The sequence below is a fragment of the Neopsephotus bourkii genome, unplaced genomic scaffold, assembly GCF_033783945.1.
Source record: "Neopsephotus bourkii isolate Nb327-2 ecotype Australia unplaced genomic scaffold, CSIRO-AGI_Nbou_v1 NB_234, whole genome shotgun sequence".
In the NCBI taxonomy this organism is placed as follows: Eukaryota; Metazoa; Chordata; class Aves; order Psittaciformes; family Psittacidae; genus Neopsephotus; species Neopsephotus bourkii.
In genome coordinates, this window is record NW_026900744.1 from 19,058,347 (window position 1) to 19,073,073 (window position 14,727).

The 14,727-nt window shown below is 39.2% G+C and overlaps 2 protein-coding genes across 4 annotated transcripts in view; one reads left to right on the forward strand and one right to left on the reverse strand.

Annotated features, from left to right (window-relative positions):
• TRMT1L (tRNA methyltransferase 1 like) overlaps positions 1-14,727 on the reverse strand; it is a 331,995-nt gene that overhangs the window by 88,827 nt on the left and 228,441 nt on the right. The gene's annotated exons all lie outside the window — the stretch shown is intronic.
• CUNH1orf21 (chromosome unknown C1orf21 homolog) overlaps positions 1-14,727 on the forward strand; it is a 124,613-nt gene that overhangs the window by 64,715 nt on the left and 45,171 nt on the right. For all 3 annotated transcript variants that reach the window (XM_061345721.1, XM_061345722.1, XM_061345723.1), the window contains one exon: positions 8,419-8,513. In XM_061345721.1, the coding sequence (XP_061201705.1) occupies positions 8,419-8,513 (95 nt within the window). The remainder of the gene's footprint in view (positions 1-8,418; positions 8,514-14,727) is intronic.

Below are 14,727 nucleotides of genomic sequence, written 5' to 3' on the forward strand. Positions count from 1 at the left end.
GCTTAGGAAAGAGGTACCCTTATCTTGCCTAGCTTCAGAGCAAGTGTCCTTCCAATACTGCAGAAGTCTTCCATGTAGGGTCTGTTTTTTATTATACTGAATGTCTCAGCCTGCTTTTTTCCTCTAGAAAAACAACCCTAGCAGTAACAGCTGTCTTGTGCAGAAGCAGTAGTTAGCATTCTTTGGGCACATGTTGGGATTGTGTAGGAAGAAAAAAACATACTTGAGGGTGGTCTTTCCAGATGTGCTGTGATCTGTGTGGTACATTCAGTTTCTTAAACAGCTTCTCTTTCAGATGATTTGTATTTTGTTAGCAAAATTGGTGTGGTGTTTGTGCACCTGTTCTCTCTTTAATATCCGGTGTCTCATCATCGAGTAGTGGATTTTTAAATTGGATTAAGGTAAGATAACTTCATTTGGGAAATCTGAATGAGCATTTTCAGATAGTTTTTAGAAAAAAAGTGGTTTGGCTTATTTCCTAAGCTGTTCTATTCATTTGGTTCATGTTAGTAAAAACAACTTGATCACTGGGATCTAGAATTGCCTGTGAGTTGATAGCTTTAAGGGCTGATGACAAAGGAAGACAATGGGCTGCTCACTCAGTGCTGGTTGAAGTTTCACTTTCAACCCACATCCAGGTGGATGGAAATCCACCCCCACAACTGCGGATCTCAGCAATTAAGACTGAATCAAAACAAGGATGTAGAATCAAAAGAACTATGTAGACACTGTTTTCTTTGAATTCTTGAAGTTAGAGCTAAGAAGGTAACTTGGATATCCTCCATTACCGAGTATTTTGTTCAAGAACATTTGCTTACAGGATTTTGGCAACTTCTTTAACTGTTGACTTTTTTTTTTTTTTTAATTTTTTTTTTTTATCTTTGACACAGCTTCTGTTGTCATCCAGGCAGTTGATATCTGCATACAGTAACAGAGCTGGAACAGTCGGAATGGCTTATCTCATCCATCTTGTGCTCTAAAACAGGATGGACTTGAACCTATGGCACTCAGGGCTGACCACTCTGATGATGGAACTGCAGTCACCCAAGCAATTTAATTCTACTTCTTGACTGTCCCTGAGGTTAATGATTTTTTTTATTTTTTTTTTCCTGATGCCTAGCCTGGCATTTTCCAGAGTTAAGCCCATCACTGCTCATGTCCTACCAGTGTAGCTGTGAAGCTCAGTGGCATTGCAGTTGATGTTTGGCATGTTTTGTGTTTAGCACCAAAGTGGCTTACCTGCTGTTACATGTTTTTGTTAAATTGCATAAAAACATCTTATGATTTTTAACAAATATTTTTAGAAAGAGCAATTCAACCCTTTACCCAAATATAGTTTTCAGCTTTCAAGTGTTTGAGAGACAACAGCACATGAATCTTTGATCTGTGGCATTCCTCATGATCACAGCAATAGGAGTGCTTTCTGCACCTGGCAGGAATAAGTATGTTACAGAGAAATTTGTTAGGCAAAAGTTCGTATTTTATAGGATAGACGTGTATTTTACTACAAAAGAAGGATAAATCTTTGCATGTCCTTTGATAGAAGGGCAAGAGATACTAAATTAAAACATGAAGGACAGGAAAATGAAGGTGTGGTTAGAAACTTTCTTCTTCGTGGTGTTACTAAAGTACCACTTATCTGCTGCCTGATACTTGATACATCACTAAAAATAGAGAAGAGAGACTAGCCCATCATCCCTGTTGATGACAGCAGAGCCAAATTGGTTTGTCCTTAGATGTCTGAAATAGGAATGCAACATAAATCAGCATATTTTTTTAAGAGTTTGTTTAACAAAGCTTTTTCCAAAAGTCACAGTGAGTGCAGATATAGATTTGATGGATTTATGCTTTTCTTCTGCTGTTGTGCTGGAGGTTTAGTGTGGTGTTTTTTTTTCCTGCTTGTTTTTTGTGTTTTGGTATTTTTTTGTGAGGGTGGTGGTTTGTTCGGGGGTTTGTTTGTTTCTGTGTTTTCTGTTTTTTTATCTGGGACAGAAATAGAGTCATTACTGATGTTGCTGTGGTAATGGCACTTGTAGAGATGTCTGGAAGTGCTGAAGAAATTTTTCTCATAGGAAAGCCACAGTTCCCCCTCCCCCCAGTAATTGTTTCAATATTATAAGTTGATATACTAATTTATCACTGAAATAATTATTAATAAGTGCTGTTTTCCTTTGTCACATTGTCATGGCAACTGGGTGACATGTTTGAATAGAATCATGTTTCCAGGTGGAGATCTTCATTCATAAGATTTGCCTACTGACAATTTTTGTAGCATATTCAACTTAAAAATTCTGTCTCCGTTGCCCTTCCAAAGAGTTTCATTCTAGAGGTGTTACTGCTTTCTGGTTTATAACCTTTGGTGGGTGTTATTCTCAATAATATTTCTGTCTTTTATTTGTGTGGTTTTTTTATGTTGGTTTTCTTTCAGTTCAGTTGAGCTGCTTTTCTTCAACTTGGTATTTGCTGTAGCAGTCTTGTAAACCCATTCCTCACCCATTTAAGTTGTTGGAAGCTTTGTCTTTTTTATGTAATATACCCCGTAATGGAATACAGTACTTGATTTTTACTTTTACGCATGAAAGGAGCATAGTAATAGTATCCTAAAATTTTTATCGTGTTCACTACTCAATTTTTAGTTTTGCAGAGGAAAGAGGCATAAAGATATTCATTTCTGGTTTTGATGTAAAACTATATTTAGGAAAAAGAAAAAGGGTATTGCTCTTTAGCAAGATAGAGCAAGGTAAATATGCATAGAACTTTGTATAATTTCCTTTATCCTGAACTTCTTACAATTTTAAAGGTCTTGACTGTCAGACTTAATTAGGTCTTACTTGATCTTATTCAGCATTTCAGGATTTCTCTTGAATTTGCTTCTGATCACTCAGGCCAAAATATCTCAAAATGCTGTATTTACTTCAGTAGAAATAAGAACGTAAAAATCGAAAGGTGATCCTTCAGCTCCAGCTGCACTCTTACCTTATCAAGGTAAGAGTTAACAGGTTTTTGCAAATGCTTAAAGGTGTTACTTTTAGGAATGGTATCAAACGCCCATTCCTCCAACCTGCCTTTAATTTTCATATTCACTTAAAGCTGTTAATGTTCATCCTTCCCATGACATACTTAAAGGTCTGTCTGTTTCTTAAACATCTGTTCTTTTGCATTTGCAGCACTTCCATTCTGATGGTAACTTCAGAACAAGAACAATTTCATAAATAGCTCAGAATCTGTGGTTTCTGAATACCTTATCTATAGAAGATAAAAGTTATAGTCACCTAGTCAAAAAGTTCATATATAGTTGTCCTCCCAGTAATACGGGAGTGCAATGATAATAGTGCAAGACCTGTCTTCTGAAAATAATCATTTGAATTTAATTGCTATATTTAGTATATTTGAAATAATCAATATTATTTTCTCAGTGAATAATGTGTTATGCACCAGACTCACTTCTTCCCTGTTACAGCAACTAGCCATATCTTCCCTAGCTAAGCTGCTCACTGTCCCTTTCTCCTTTGCATCCTTTGTCTTCTTGGTTGTCTGCTCATAGCAGTAAACAGTCTTGGCTGGGGGAACATGCTAAATATTGACTGGTCCCATTGCTTTCATAAATCGTTCTGTATTTCTCATGTCAGGTCTCAACAGACTTTTGAGTGGGCCATAAAAATAAAGCAATTTTACAAGTTAGGTTGATCTGGGGAGGGAAGGTAGAGGGGGAAGAAAAAGGGAGAGTTCAACATGAACATCAAAGGTAAAATTTGTGTTACTGAGTACTGTGAATGCTAGAGGGAGACCTGGTAGCAAAATTCAGTGTTTCTCTACATATAGCAGCAAGGTTGCAGTTATAAATATATCAACATTTTAAATGTGATTCAGGTAGTTACTCATATATAAGCAGCCGACTTCACTGGCTAGTGAAATTAGCTGGAGGTGGGCTTTTTCCTCAGTGTGTTGTCTGGCTCAAAAGGTGGATGCTTCCAGGTATGCCTTGTCATACTTGGCAAGCTATAGGGCTTATAGTCAGCTGAAGACTCCTTTTTCTTTCTGTGGCTGTATAATTACTTGGCTGTTTTTTTCCCCTTTGAAAGTGGAATCTTATTTGTTTATACCTGCCTCCAGCAAGTGACTACTCAATACGAACAAATGTTGCCAATATATTATATTTGTACTCCTGGTTTCAAGGAAAATATTTTGCCTGTGATAGGAATTACTGGAGCTTACAAGTAATAATATCACTTCAAACTCAACATCACTGATCCGTTCCCTTCATCTTTTCATGTATCTGATAAAACAGCTGTTCATGGCTCAGTCCTCACTTCTCCCGGTAACCAGATTATCTTAATCGCTTGTTTTCCACAGGCCGGCACTGTGTTTGCCTTGTTGGCTGATACTGGTACATGCACCTCTTGCTCAAAACACAGGAGTTTAACGTTGTTGCTAGCTGCTTGGCACTCCTGTCTGCTAATCATTTATGTAGGCACTGAAGTCTGAGTTGGCCACTCAGCTTGCTTGTTCCTTAATGTGCCTCATCCCCAAGAGGCAGTCTCTTGGCCTTTAAGGTCAGAGTTTAAGATTATGAAATTTACATTGCTTTTTGAGATAGAGGTAGATAATTTCTCATGCTCAAACACCTACCATATAGTAGAGCCATGACATTAATATAAACTTTGTGAGACACTTTCCATTGATAGACTAACTCCACTAATATCTACAGAAACAGGTGTCTTCTACTTGTTCCTCCTGATTTTCTTTTTAAATTTATATTCTCCTAAGGGACCAGTTGTATCAGCTGAATGTTCACTGGGTCCATGGGACTCCTCCCAGTTCTGAAGCAGCTAGCATATGTTACAGCAGGACCCCTTACAATCATCTACCAAAGGTCTTGGAAGTCTGGGGACATCCAGGCTGACTGGAAGTTAGCCAGTGTTACTCTAATTCACAAAAAGAGCATGAGGGAAGATCCAGGGAACTACAGACCTCTTAGTCTAACCTCAGCACCTGGAAAAACTAGGGAGAAGATTCTACTGGGTACCACTGAAAGGCATTTAAAGAATAACGCAATCATCAGGCACAGTCAACATGGTTTCACAGATATTCTGTCCTTCACAGCATCCTTCTGCACAAGTTATACAGCTGTTGAATGTGTTCACAGCACACTGGGTGAAGAACTGGCTGAAAGGCAGAGCTCAAAGGGTTGTAGTGTATGGGACTACGTCTGGGTGGTAACTGGTCAGCCTGTAGTGTTCCTCAGGGTTCAGTCCTAGGGCCAGTGCTGTTCAGTGAATTTATCAGCTATCTGGATGCAGGAGTTGAAAGCATGATTAGCAAGTTTGCTGATGATACCAAACTGGGAGGAGCAGTTGCCTTTCATGAAGGACAGGAGGCCTTGCAGAGGTGTCTAAGATAGGTTGCAGCGTTTGGGTATGATTAATGGGATGAAATTTAACAAGTCAAATGTCAAATTCTGCACCTAGGGTAGAGTGATGCTGTCACAAGTATAAAACTGGGAGAACAGTCCTGCAGAAAGGGATCTGGGGCTGCTCAACGGGAGTCAGCAGTGTGCCCTGGCAGCCCAGGGTGCAAACTGCATCCTGGGGTGCATTAGACACAGCATGACAAGCTGGTCTGGAAGGCATGTCCTGTGAGGAGCAGCTAAAGACTTGGGGTTTGTTTAGTTTGGAGAAAAGGGGGCTGAAAAGGGTGACCTAATTGCTCCCTATAGCTTCCTGAGGAGGGAAAGTGGAGGCTGAGGTGCTGATATCTTTTCACTGAGATCCAGTGATAGGACACATGGGCATGGTTCAGAGATGTGCCAGAGGAGGTTTAGACAGGACATTAGGAGGCATTCGTTTGCTGAGAGGTTGGTCAAACTCTGGAACAGGATTCCTAGAGAGGTGGTCAATGCCTCAAAACTGTTAGTGTTTAAGAGGCATTTGGATTATGCCCTTAATAACATGCTTTAACTCAGTCATCCCAAACTGGTCAGGCAGTTGGACTAGGTGATCATTGTAGGTCCCTTTCAACTGACCTGTTCTGTTCTGTTGTACTCGCCTGGTAAAAGCAGCATAAATTCGTAAGTAGTAATAGTGCAGTAATTACAAGAGTGTTGTCACGATGGTGGTGATGGATATTGGGAAGCCAGGTACAAGCAAGTCCTCAGCTCAGACACCCAAACAGCAACACTTGGCCGAACTCTAATATGATCAGTTCCAGAAAAAAAAACAACAACAGAATTAAGTTCCCAGCATAAATCCTCCTTCCTGTCTTGCCTCCATCCTATCAAACTGTCTCAAACTTTCATCTCTGAATCTGATTATACTGAGTATTAGTCATGGGATCATCATGTTCCACTTGCTACAAGAGACTATGTCTTCCAAGGAAGCATCCCTTCCATACAGTCCACATAGGATGACCTGCTTCCTGGGCATGCACTTGGTGTTCAATCACAGTTGATCTCTTGGATTAAGCAGGAGACACATTTCAGAGCTTATTTTTGCCAGTGAACATCAGGGCATCCATACCTTACTTGTTTTTCACAAGCCTGGGTTGAACATGCCTCTTGCTTTTAGTTAATGTGGACTAGCTGCAGGTTGTGCAAACTTCCTTTATGCTATTTTCTCTTTCTCATCTGTTTTTCTATTCAAATCCCTACATGCCACTGTGGGAGTTTTATGCTTTTTCTGCATGTGGGTTTTATTGCTAATCACAACAGAGATCACTGAAGCAGTGAGAAAAATGTAAGTTAGATAATTGCAGTCAATCAAGTACTTCTCAGGCTTTATTGTGTTCAGCCTTTTTGGTTTTATGAATTGTCACCTCTAGACTAGCTGAATTACATTTAAAAAAGAAAAAAAAGTGTTGCTCACATTTACTGATCTAATAATATTGTCTTAAATTCTTCCATCTGTTTGAGACTCTGCATCTAAGATGCTCCTATTTCATAAACTCACAGTTTTATTTAGATTCTGTAATAAAAAAGGCATATAGAAATAGACTAGGCCAAATGCAAAACCATACTGTATTTTTTTTTTAAAAAGATTGTTTTCAAAGATAGGCTTATTTAACTTGTGGTTAACAGGTTCCTGAAAATAGGCTTCCTTCTAAATAGTTTTGATGTTTGTTTTTTTTTGTCATCTTTTTTTTTTTAAACAATACAGTAACCCAGAAAAATCCATTTGTGTTCTGATTTTTTCCTTAGCAAGTGAGATAAAATTGCATGAAAACCCAAAGAAGAAGAATAAAGTTTGTGCAGTTTCTTTTAATTTGCTGAGGTTTTGTCTTTTATTCCCAGTGTACTGTGTCTCATTTCATTTTGTATTAACATTTTCTACTTCTGTGGTGTGAAGTTTCTTTTCTGTTTTATGTATCCTGGCTGGAGGACTGTGGGCACAAAACTCTGGGTGTTTATCCGATGGACTTAACATGCTATAAAGATAACCAGAGCAAAACGTAGCTGGGAAAGGTAGTGTTCATACTGTAAGCACTGAATTCTCAGGCTGGAGAAAAGAATCACTTCTCCTGAAATCCCATCTTGTCCTACCAAGGAAAAAATTTCTTTAGTGAGGCTGTTTACAGTGGGATAGCACATATACATTAGATAATATTTTCATACTGACACTGGAGCTGGGAATTTATTGTTTGAAGAGCTGAAATACCTAGCTGATAAATAATTAAAGACAAACCAGGAATCTTTATTTTCTTACAAGTTATTTTCGTGCTGAATTTCTGTCTGGGTACCATGTGCAAGAAGAATGGTCAGAGGAGGGAGGAGTGGGGGGAGGAAGATGGTCAATATAAGGTCTTTTCTCCAGAAATTGTTATAAGACTTTGCAGTGTGTACCTTTTGCTTTAGCTCAGTTCAAACAGTGCAGGAAAAACAAATAAGTACAGTGGGTTTAGGTGTGGGTGCCCCCTCTCCCAGCTTTAAACTTAATGGCATCCATCAGCGTTGCATTTCAAAGAAGTTTTTTTCAATGCAAGGAACATCCATGAGCAGACTTCTCTCTGTAGTAACTACTCTACATTGCTTGTTTGCCCACTGATAATAAAAATCCAGGGATGATGCAGGAGCAACAACTTGTGTGTATTGAATGTATTATACCGAAAACTAGGGATCTGGGGGAAAGTACATACTGAACATCCCCTGTTCGTGGTGCTGTGGCTATACCAGACCAGATAGCTACGCAACAATTTCTGGAAGCCAGAGCTAGAAATTCTTACTGAAGCTTCAGTCAGGAAGAATTTCCTTGTTAACAGTCACATTTAAAGCTCTGAAACTATATACATGTGATTTTAGTTGCTTTGGTTAACTAGGGCCTTTCTAGCCAGCTGTTTTGGTTTTAGTTTGGTTTTTGTCCCAGCTGCTGAACTACACTGGTTCAAAATTTTTTTTTCTTTTTTTTTTTTTTTTCCCTTGGTGCTCAGATGAGTATAGGATCAAACCAGTGGAAGAGGTCAAATACATGAAAAATGGGGGAGAAGATGATCAGAAAATAGCAGCCAGGAACCAAGAAAACTTGGTAAGGATCGAACTTATCACTTATCTAATGAAATAACATGGCTCTGCTTTTGTAATGAAATATGCAACGTGCAGCACATTCAAACTACAGCTTACACGCGGCAAGAAGATTTTCTTCAGAATGTCATAACTCTCTGTGGAGCTCACATAGAAGGTGCAAAATATGACTTTTTCCTGCTTGTCTTTCTGAATTAGGCTCTACTTGATCTTGGAGTGAGTGCTTCCCCAGTTAACGCTCACTCACGTCCTTTACAGACCCAAATATATGCACTTTGAAATGCATATGTCTGTATTGCAAACAAACTGGTGATAAACCAGCAGCGCTCTACAATTAATAAAAATGACCTATTTATGTAGGTATTATTTGCTCTATATTTTCTGGTTTTATATATTTTAAAATTCACAGAGAAGGCAATTCAGAATAGGAAAAGCAATATATTTGTGACACAGTAGTTGAAAGAGTCATTTTGTGTGAGTTTCTTTTTCCCTGATTTGAGCATCTTGCCAGCTTGGAGTTCCACTTTCTGGAAAGAAGTCACAGGTAAACTTAGTGCTATTTGAAATGACTGGGATACTGTTGAAGCGACTTAAAAATCATGGTGAGTCACATCTGGCATTTCTGAGAAGTCATTTCTTCATTTCTAGAGCTGAAGGAACATAGATTTTTGTAATTGGCTGACTGGGGGTTTCCCAGGTTTAAATTTTTGAAGTTTATCCCACAATTAACAATACTCAGGTGCAAGATTTTACTTCTGGTTGCACTCATTCATTGCAGCATTTCTTCATGTAAGATTGCTTTTTTTAGTCCCTTCCGTCGCGAAGACCAAAGGGGAAATGTCATCATCAGATTTCAGTGGAACCCTGTTACCACCAGCTGAGGATTTGCCTTTTGCTGTCACTGGCAGCTGTACAAAAATCCACTGTTTGTTTGGTTTTTTTTCTTTTCCTGAAGATACAAGTGAGCTCCAGGCAACTTCGATACTTCATATTCCATATTCTAGATGCACAAACTTGCATTACATAATGACACATGTATTCCTGTAATAGAGAGGGTTTCTTTTGCTGCTCTAACCTTCTTGCTTGAGTACTGGTTGAACAGCAGGAAACAATTTCTATTTCAGTCTCCAGATTAGGTATTTGCCACCTGCAATATTTGCACTGCTGATGCTCTGGTGGACGGCGCAACTTCACCTTGAAGCAGGATTTTGGAGTTTTTTCCAGTGTAGAAACATTGCTGAGAATATCACCTTTTCTAGCAGCATCTGCAGTGCATTCAGCTTTATTGCCAATGTAAGCACGTTTGTTTTGAACTGGAAGAAGTGTGACTATGAGAATTTTTCCTCATTGTAGAGACCCCAATGCTTTGCTGACAAACAGAAAAAAAGGAAAAATGAGCAAATGAGCATAATCCTTTTTTTTTTTAATTACTATAAAAAGTGGAAAAAGTTTAGGAGGCTAAATTTTAAACTGTCCCTCAGCTGTAATGAAATTAGAATATTTGCAGAAGATAACATGCCACTCGCATGATAACAACAAATAGTTCAGGACATCTTAGGTCTACTGAGGTGACGCAGTTGCTGAAGTTATATTCAAAACTAGATAGAGATATTTTGCACTTTCATTAGCGCCTGCTTGCTTCTTGCACTTAAATGTTAGCCTGATTAAATTTAGGAAGAGACATTTCTACAGCAGAGTACTTCTTGTTTTATTACTGACAGATCATGTTTAATGGGAGCAGTTGTTTTTTGGAAAACATAGCTTAATATGGAGTTGGAGGGCTGCTATAGCTCTCTGTCATGTCTGTTGGGAGAAAAGAAAAAAAACCAACAGCATAAGAAAGTCTTAAATCGGACAGGATGTATATAAAACAGAAACCATCTTGCACACCAGAAAAGCTTTATTTTCCTTCTCCTGATCTTACTATAAGGAGATTATATTGTAATGTATGCAGGTTTTTAATCCTGAGAATTGTCAAGTCCTCATCACTCTAGGATTTTCAAAGGCCTTTCACAGTTCGAGTTCTCCTTAGTAAACATGTTTTAGTTCACTGCTTAGAAGATGGGTTAAGCTACCCATCACTCAGGCTTTAATTTTCTTAACGTGTGAAAAGTTGGCAAGCACATATATAATCCCATCTTCTCATCAGCCATTTCCAGGCAACAGAAATTTTAGGAACAAGAAAATGCAGTGGCAGAATCGACCGGCTCTTTTCTCTGCTCTCTTGTTTCTTAATCCCACGTTTCTTTATTGTCAGAGGGCTGCTAATTCACATCTCCTTCAGAAATGCAGCCCAGAAAAGATGAGTAACCTGAATCTCATTATAGTCTGTTCCCTGGGAACTGCCCTGGTGTGGGGTGTCTTATCCTCTGATAACTTGTGTTTGAATTAGCTTACACAGATGCCACCAAATTTTTTGGTCTCATTATCAACACTGTTAATTTTTTAATGTATTTTGAAGTCTTGCTTAAGAAAAACCCACCTCTGCTCAAGTGAAAATAAAGCTGCTTCCCTTAATAACTTAGGCTCTTTGATGTGGTGCCATCTCTGCCTTTAGTGTTGCAATATTTCTGAGTCAGGAAGAAAAAAGGTCACACAAGTAGATAAAGAGAATGAGACGACATGGCAGTCACTAGGCAAATTTCCATTTTGTACTGGGGTACTGTATTCAGGGTTCCAGGCTTTTATCCTGTTCAGCGAGAAAGCTGGAGAAGGGCTGGTACAAGCCATGGGTGTCTGTGGAAGAAATGGGGCTCTGTCAGTGAACTACAATCTTCTCCACTTCAGCCTGAGCCTTAAGCAAGGCTCAAAACTTGAGTAAGTCTGAAATTGTAAAGCAGAAATACTCTTAAGATGTATTAACAAGAATGGCTGCGCTAGAACTGTCTGCCAGGTGAAACAGAAAATGCTGCATGTGAAGACATTTTCTGGCATTATCAAGTCTTTAAATTAAAATATAGGTTCTTGAAAAGGAGGTGACGGGATAGGAGGGGGGTGTGTGGAGAAAATAAGAAAAGATAAAAAAGCCACGCTTGTTTCAGTCTCTGCCAAAGTCACCTTTTGTTTTCCTGTTGTTCCTTTGTATCTATCAGCCTGATTCAGTTCTCTATCCAGATTGTTTGTCTGCTTCTCCACTTGCCACTGGGATCTCTCTGATCCTGGTTTCATTCCTAGTACCTCTGTTTCCTGGTACCTTCCTGAGCATCCTGCCTGGGTTCTCCATCAAAATAAAGCAAGACATGTTGCACTGGGTGGGAAAAGTCTTGAGGTGGCAGTCACACGCATCTTTGTAGCCTGCAGACAGGAATGGGATGTAGCAGGATTAGGTGCCGGAGAGCTGGGGTTATGCTGCATGCTGGCACTATGTACCATGTGCTTTAAGAGCTGCTCAGCTAAATCAGGGATATTTGGACTCAGATCTGTAAAGAACTAGTAAATAGGCAAAAGGAAGAAGTTATTCGTACTACGTACGTTTTTTAATCACAAGTGTTGGGGTATATATATTTAAGAAATTTGAAATTATGCTGATTTTCCTATGAGATGGTAAACATGCATAGAAGGTCTCAAGTGTGTTATTATTTCTAGAGGTAAATAAGCAAATGTGATGGTTATTTGTGCATTGAGAAGCAGAATGGGTGGCTGTGATGTATCAGGGTCCAGGGTTGGCATGGCTGGGAAGGCAGGTGAGCTGGCTTTGCCCACCGTGAGCCAGGCTCTGAAGGTTGTTGGCTTAGGCAAAGCCAAGACAGTGGTGTCTCCGTGCACAGCTTGGACATGCCAGCATGGGAAGTGGAGTAATGAACCCACATGTGTTAAAACTAAACCTCAACTCCCTGCGTATATACAGTGATTCCACAAAGGTGAATTTTCTTGCATTTCTGCATCTTCACTGGAGGAAAGGAATGCCATCCAGAGGGACCTTGACATGCTTGTGAGGTGGGCTGATGCCAACCTCATGAAGTTTAACCATGCCAAGTGCAAGGTCCTACACCTGGGTCAGAGCAATCCCAGACACAGCTACAGGCTGGGCAGAGAAGAGATTCAGAGCAGCCCTGCAGAGAAGAACTTGGGGGTGCTGGTCGATGAGAAAATGAACATGAGCCAGCAGTGTGCGCTTGCAACCCAGAAAGCCAACCGTATCCTGGGCTGCATCAGAAGGAGTGTGACCAGCAGGTCGAAGGAGGTGATCCTGCCCCTTTATTCTGCTCTTGTGAGACCTCACTTGGAGTATTGTGTGCAGTTCTGGTGTCCTCAACATAAAAAGGACATGGAGCTGTTGGAACAAGTCCAGAGGAGGGCCAAGAGGATGATCAGGGGACTGGAGCACCTCCCGTGTGAAGATAGGCTGAGTAAGTTGGGGCTGTTCAGCCTGGAGAAGAGAAGGCTGCATGGAGACCTCATAGCAGCCTTCAAGTATCTGAAGGGGGCATATAGGGATGCTGGGGAGGGACTCTTCATTAGGGACTGTAGTGCTAGGACAAGGGGTAATGGGTTAAAACTTAAACAGGGGAAGTTTAGATTGGATAGAAAGAGGAAATTCTTTCCTGTTAGGGTGGTGAGGCCCTGGAATGGGTTGCCCAAGGAGGTTGTGAATGCTTCATCCCTGGCAGTGTTCAAGGCCAGGTTGGATGAGGCCTTGGGTAATATGGTTTAGAGCGAGGTGTCCCTGCCCATGGCAGGGGGGTTGGAACTTGATGATCTTAAGGTCCTTTCCAACCCTAACTATTCTGTGATTCTATGACTATGGGCTGTTTAAGGATTTATGATGAGCCTTCTCTAAAGCAAAGAGAGTTTTACCAACTTTGAGTTTACCATTCAGCAGCTCTGGATGTTTTTTTTTGACCCTAAATATTACCAAAACTAATCACATATGTCACCTGGTTTTGTTGCTTTGGAAAACTAAAATGCTAAAATTAGAGAGTATTAAAATCAATCTGAATCTATTTTAAAATGTACCTGCCACAAGCTGGTATGTTCAAAATAAATAATATATTTTACTATTTCTAAAGAACTATTTTATTTTATTTTTTTAGTTTGGAAAGGACTCACTGTTCAGCTCTACACCATCATGTTAAATACACAGGCTACAATTGTAACAGCCTGTTTTACGTTCATAATTTGTCCATAATAAGGACAAATCTAATTGTTCTCATTTTCATACTCTTGCAGCACTAATGGCTTTCCATTGTAAAATTTTACTGCCAGAAAAGATAAACCAAGAAGGTGTGTTGTATTCATGCAGCTTAGCAATGCTTTAGCAGACTTGATGAGCTTTACTAGTTTTCCTCTGAAACGGTCTGTAGTAGTACAGATACCTCTGAAAATATCAAATACATAAAGCTACTTGTTTGTGTGTGCATTAGGTGGTTAACTCAGTATTTATTGCAGTTCAGTTTTTAGATGTTTTTGTATAGCAAACTTTTTCTAGTCTTCATTGGCACAAAAGGATACTTACTGGGATTTTTATGCTTTGTTATCCAAACCCTCAAAACAATTGGGCATAATCCTCTGTTGTGTCCTGAAGCTTCATAGTGAAATTGCATGTTAGCTTGAGATGAATTTGTGATAGAATTGAAGGAAAATTGTTTCTCTCTGTTGCTCTTGCTATCTCTCACTCTGCCTTTAATGATGTTTTTGTTGTTTGGGGTTTTTTTCCCACTAAGTGTAAATTTCCACTCCACTTACTTGCAAATGTAATTTTTGTCAGCATTGCATGTGCTATTATTTCTTATGTCTTGAGCTTCTCAGCCCAGCTGCTTTTTGCCATTTATCATTCAGCTCTGTAATACTTAATATTGCAAAACTTCAGTCTCCATAACTCTGTATTTAACACCAGTTATTTTCTGCAATGATATAGTAAAAGTAGACAGTAGTATCTGATAGATGAAGTATATAAAATTAAAAGCCTAGCATAAAATGAGGAATGAAACAACTGCAATTACTATGTAAAATGTAATATGTGAAAGGAAAGATGCCTATTAAATATTTATATTATACAAAACATTTATTACAGATACATCAATCAGAAATATTTTGTAATGTGCAATGCAAATATTGGAGTATGTCTGAATTCCAGATCAATTTAGGAAAATATCTTTCTAATTCTATTGCCAAGATGCCCAATCTAGGAGATAAAAGAATATGAAGAATAAGCTAGCTAAAAGAAATCAGCTAGCGACCACTCTCTGGGGTTAAATTTATTTGTGTATTTGTGGTGC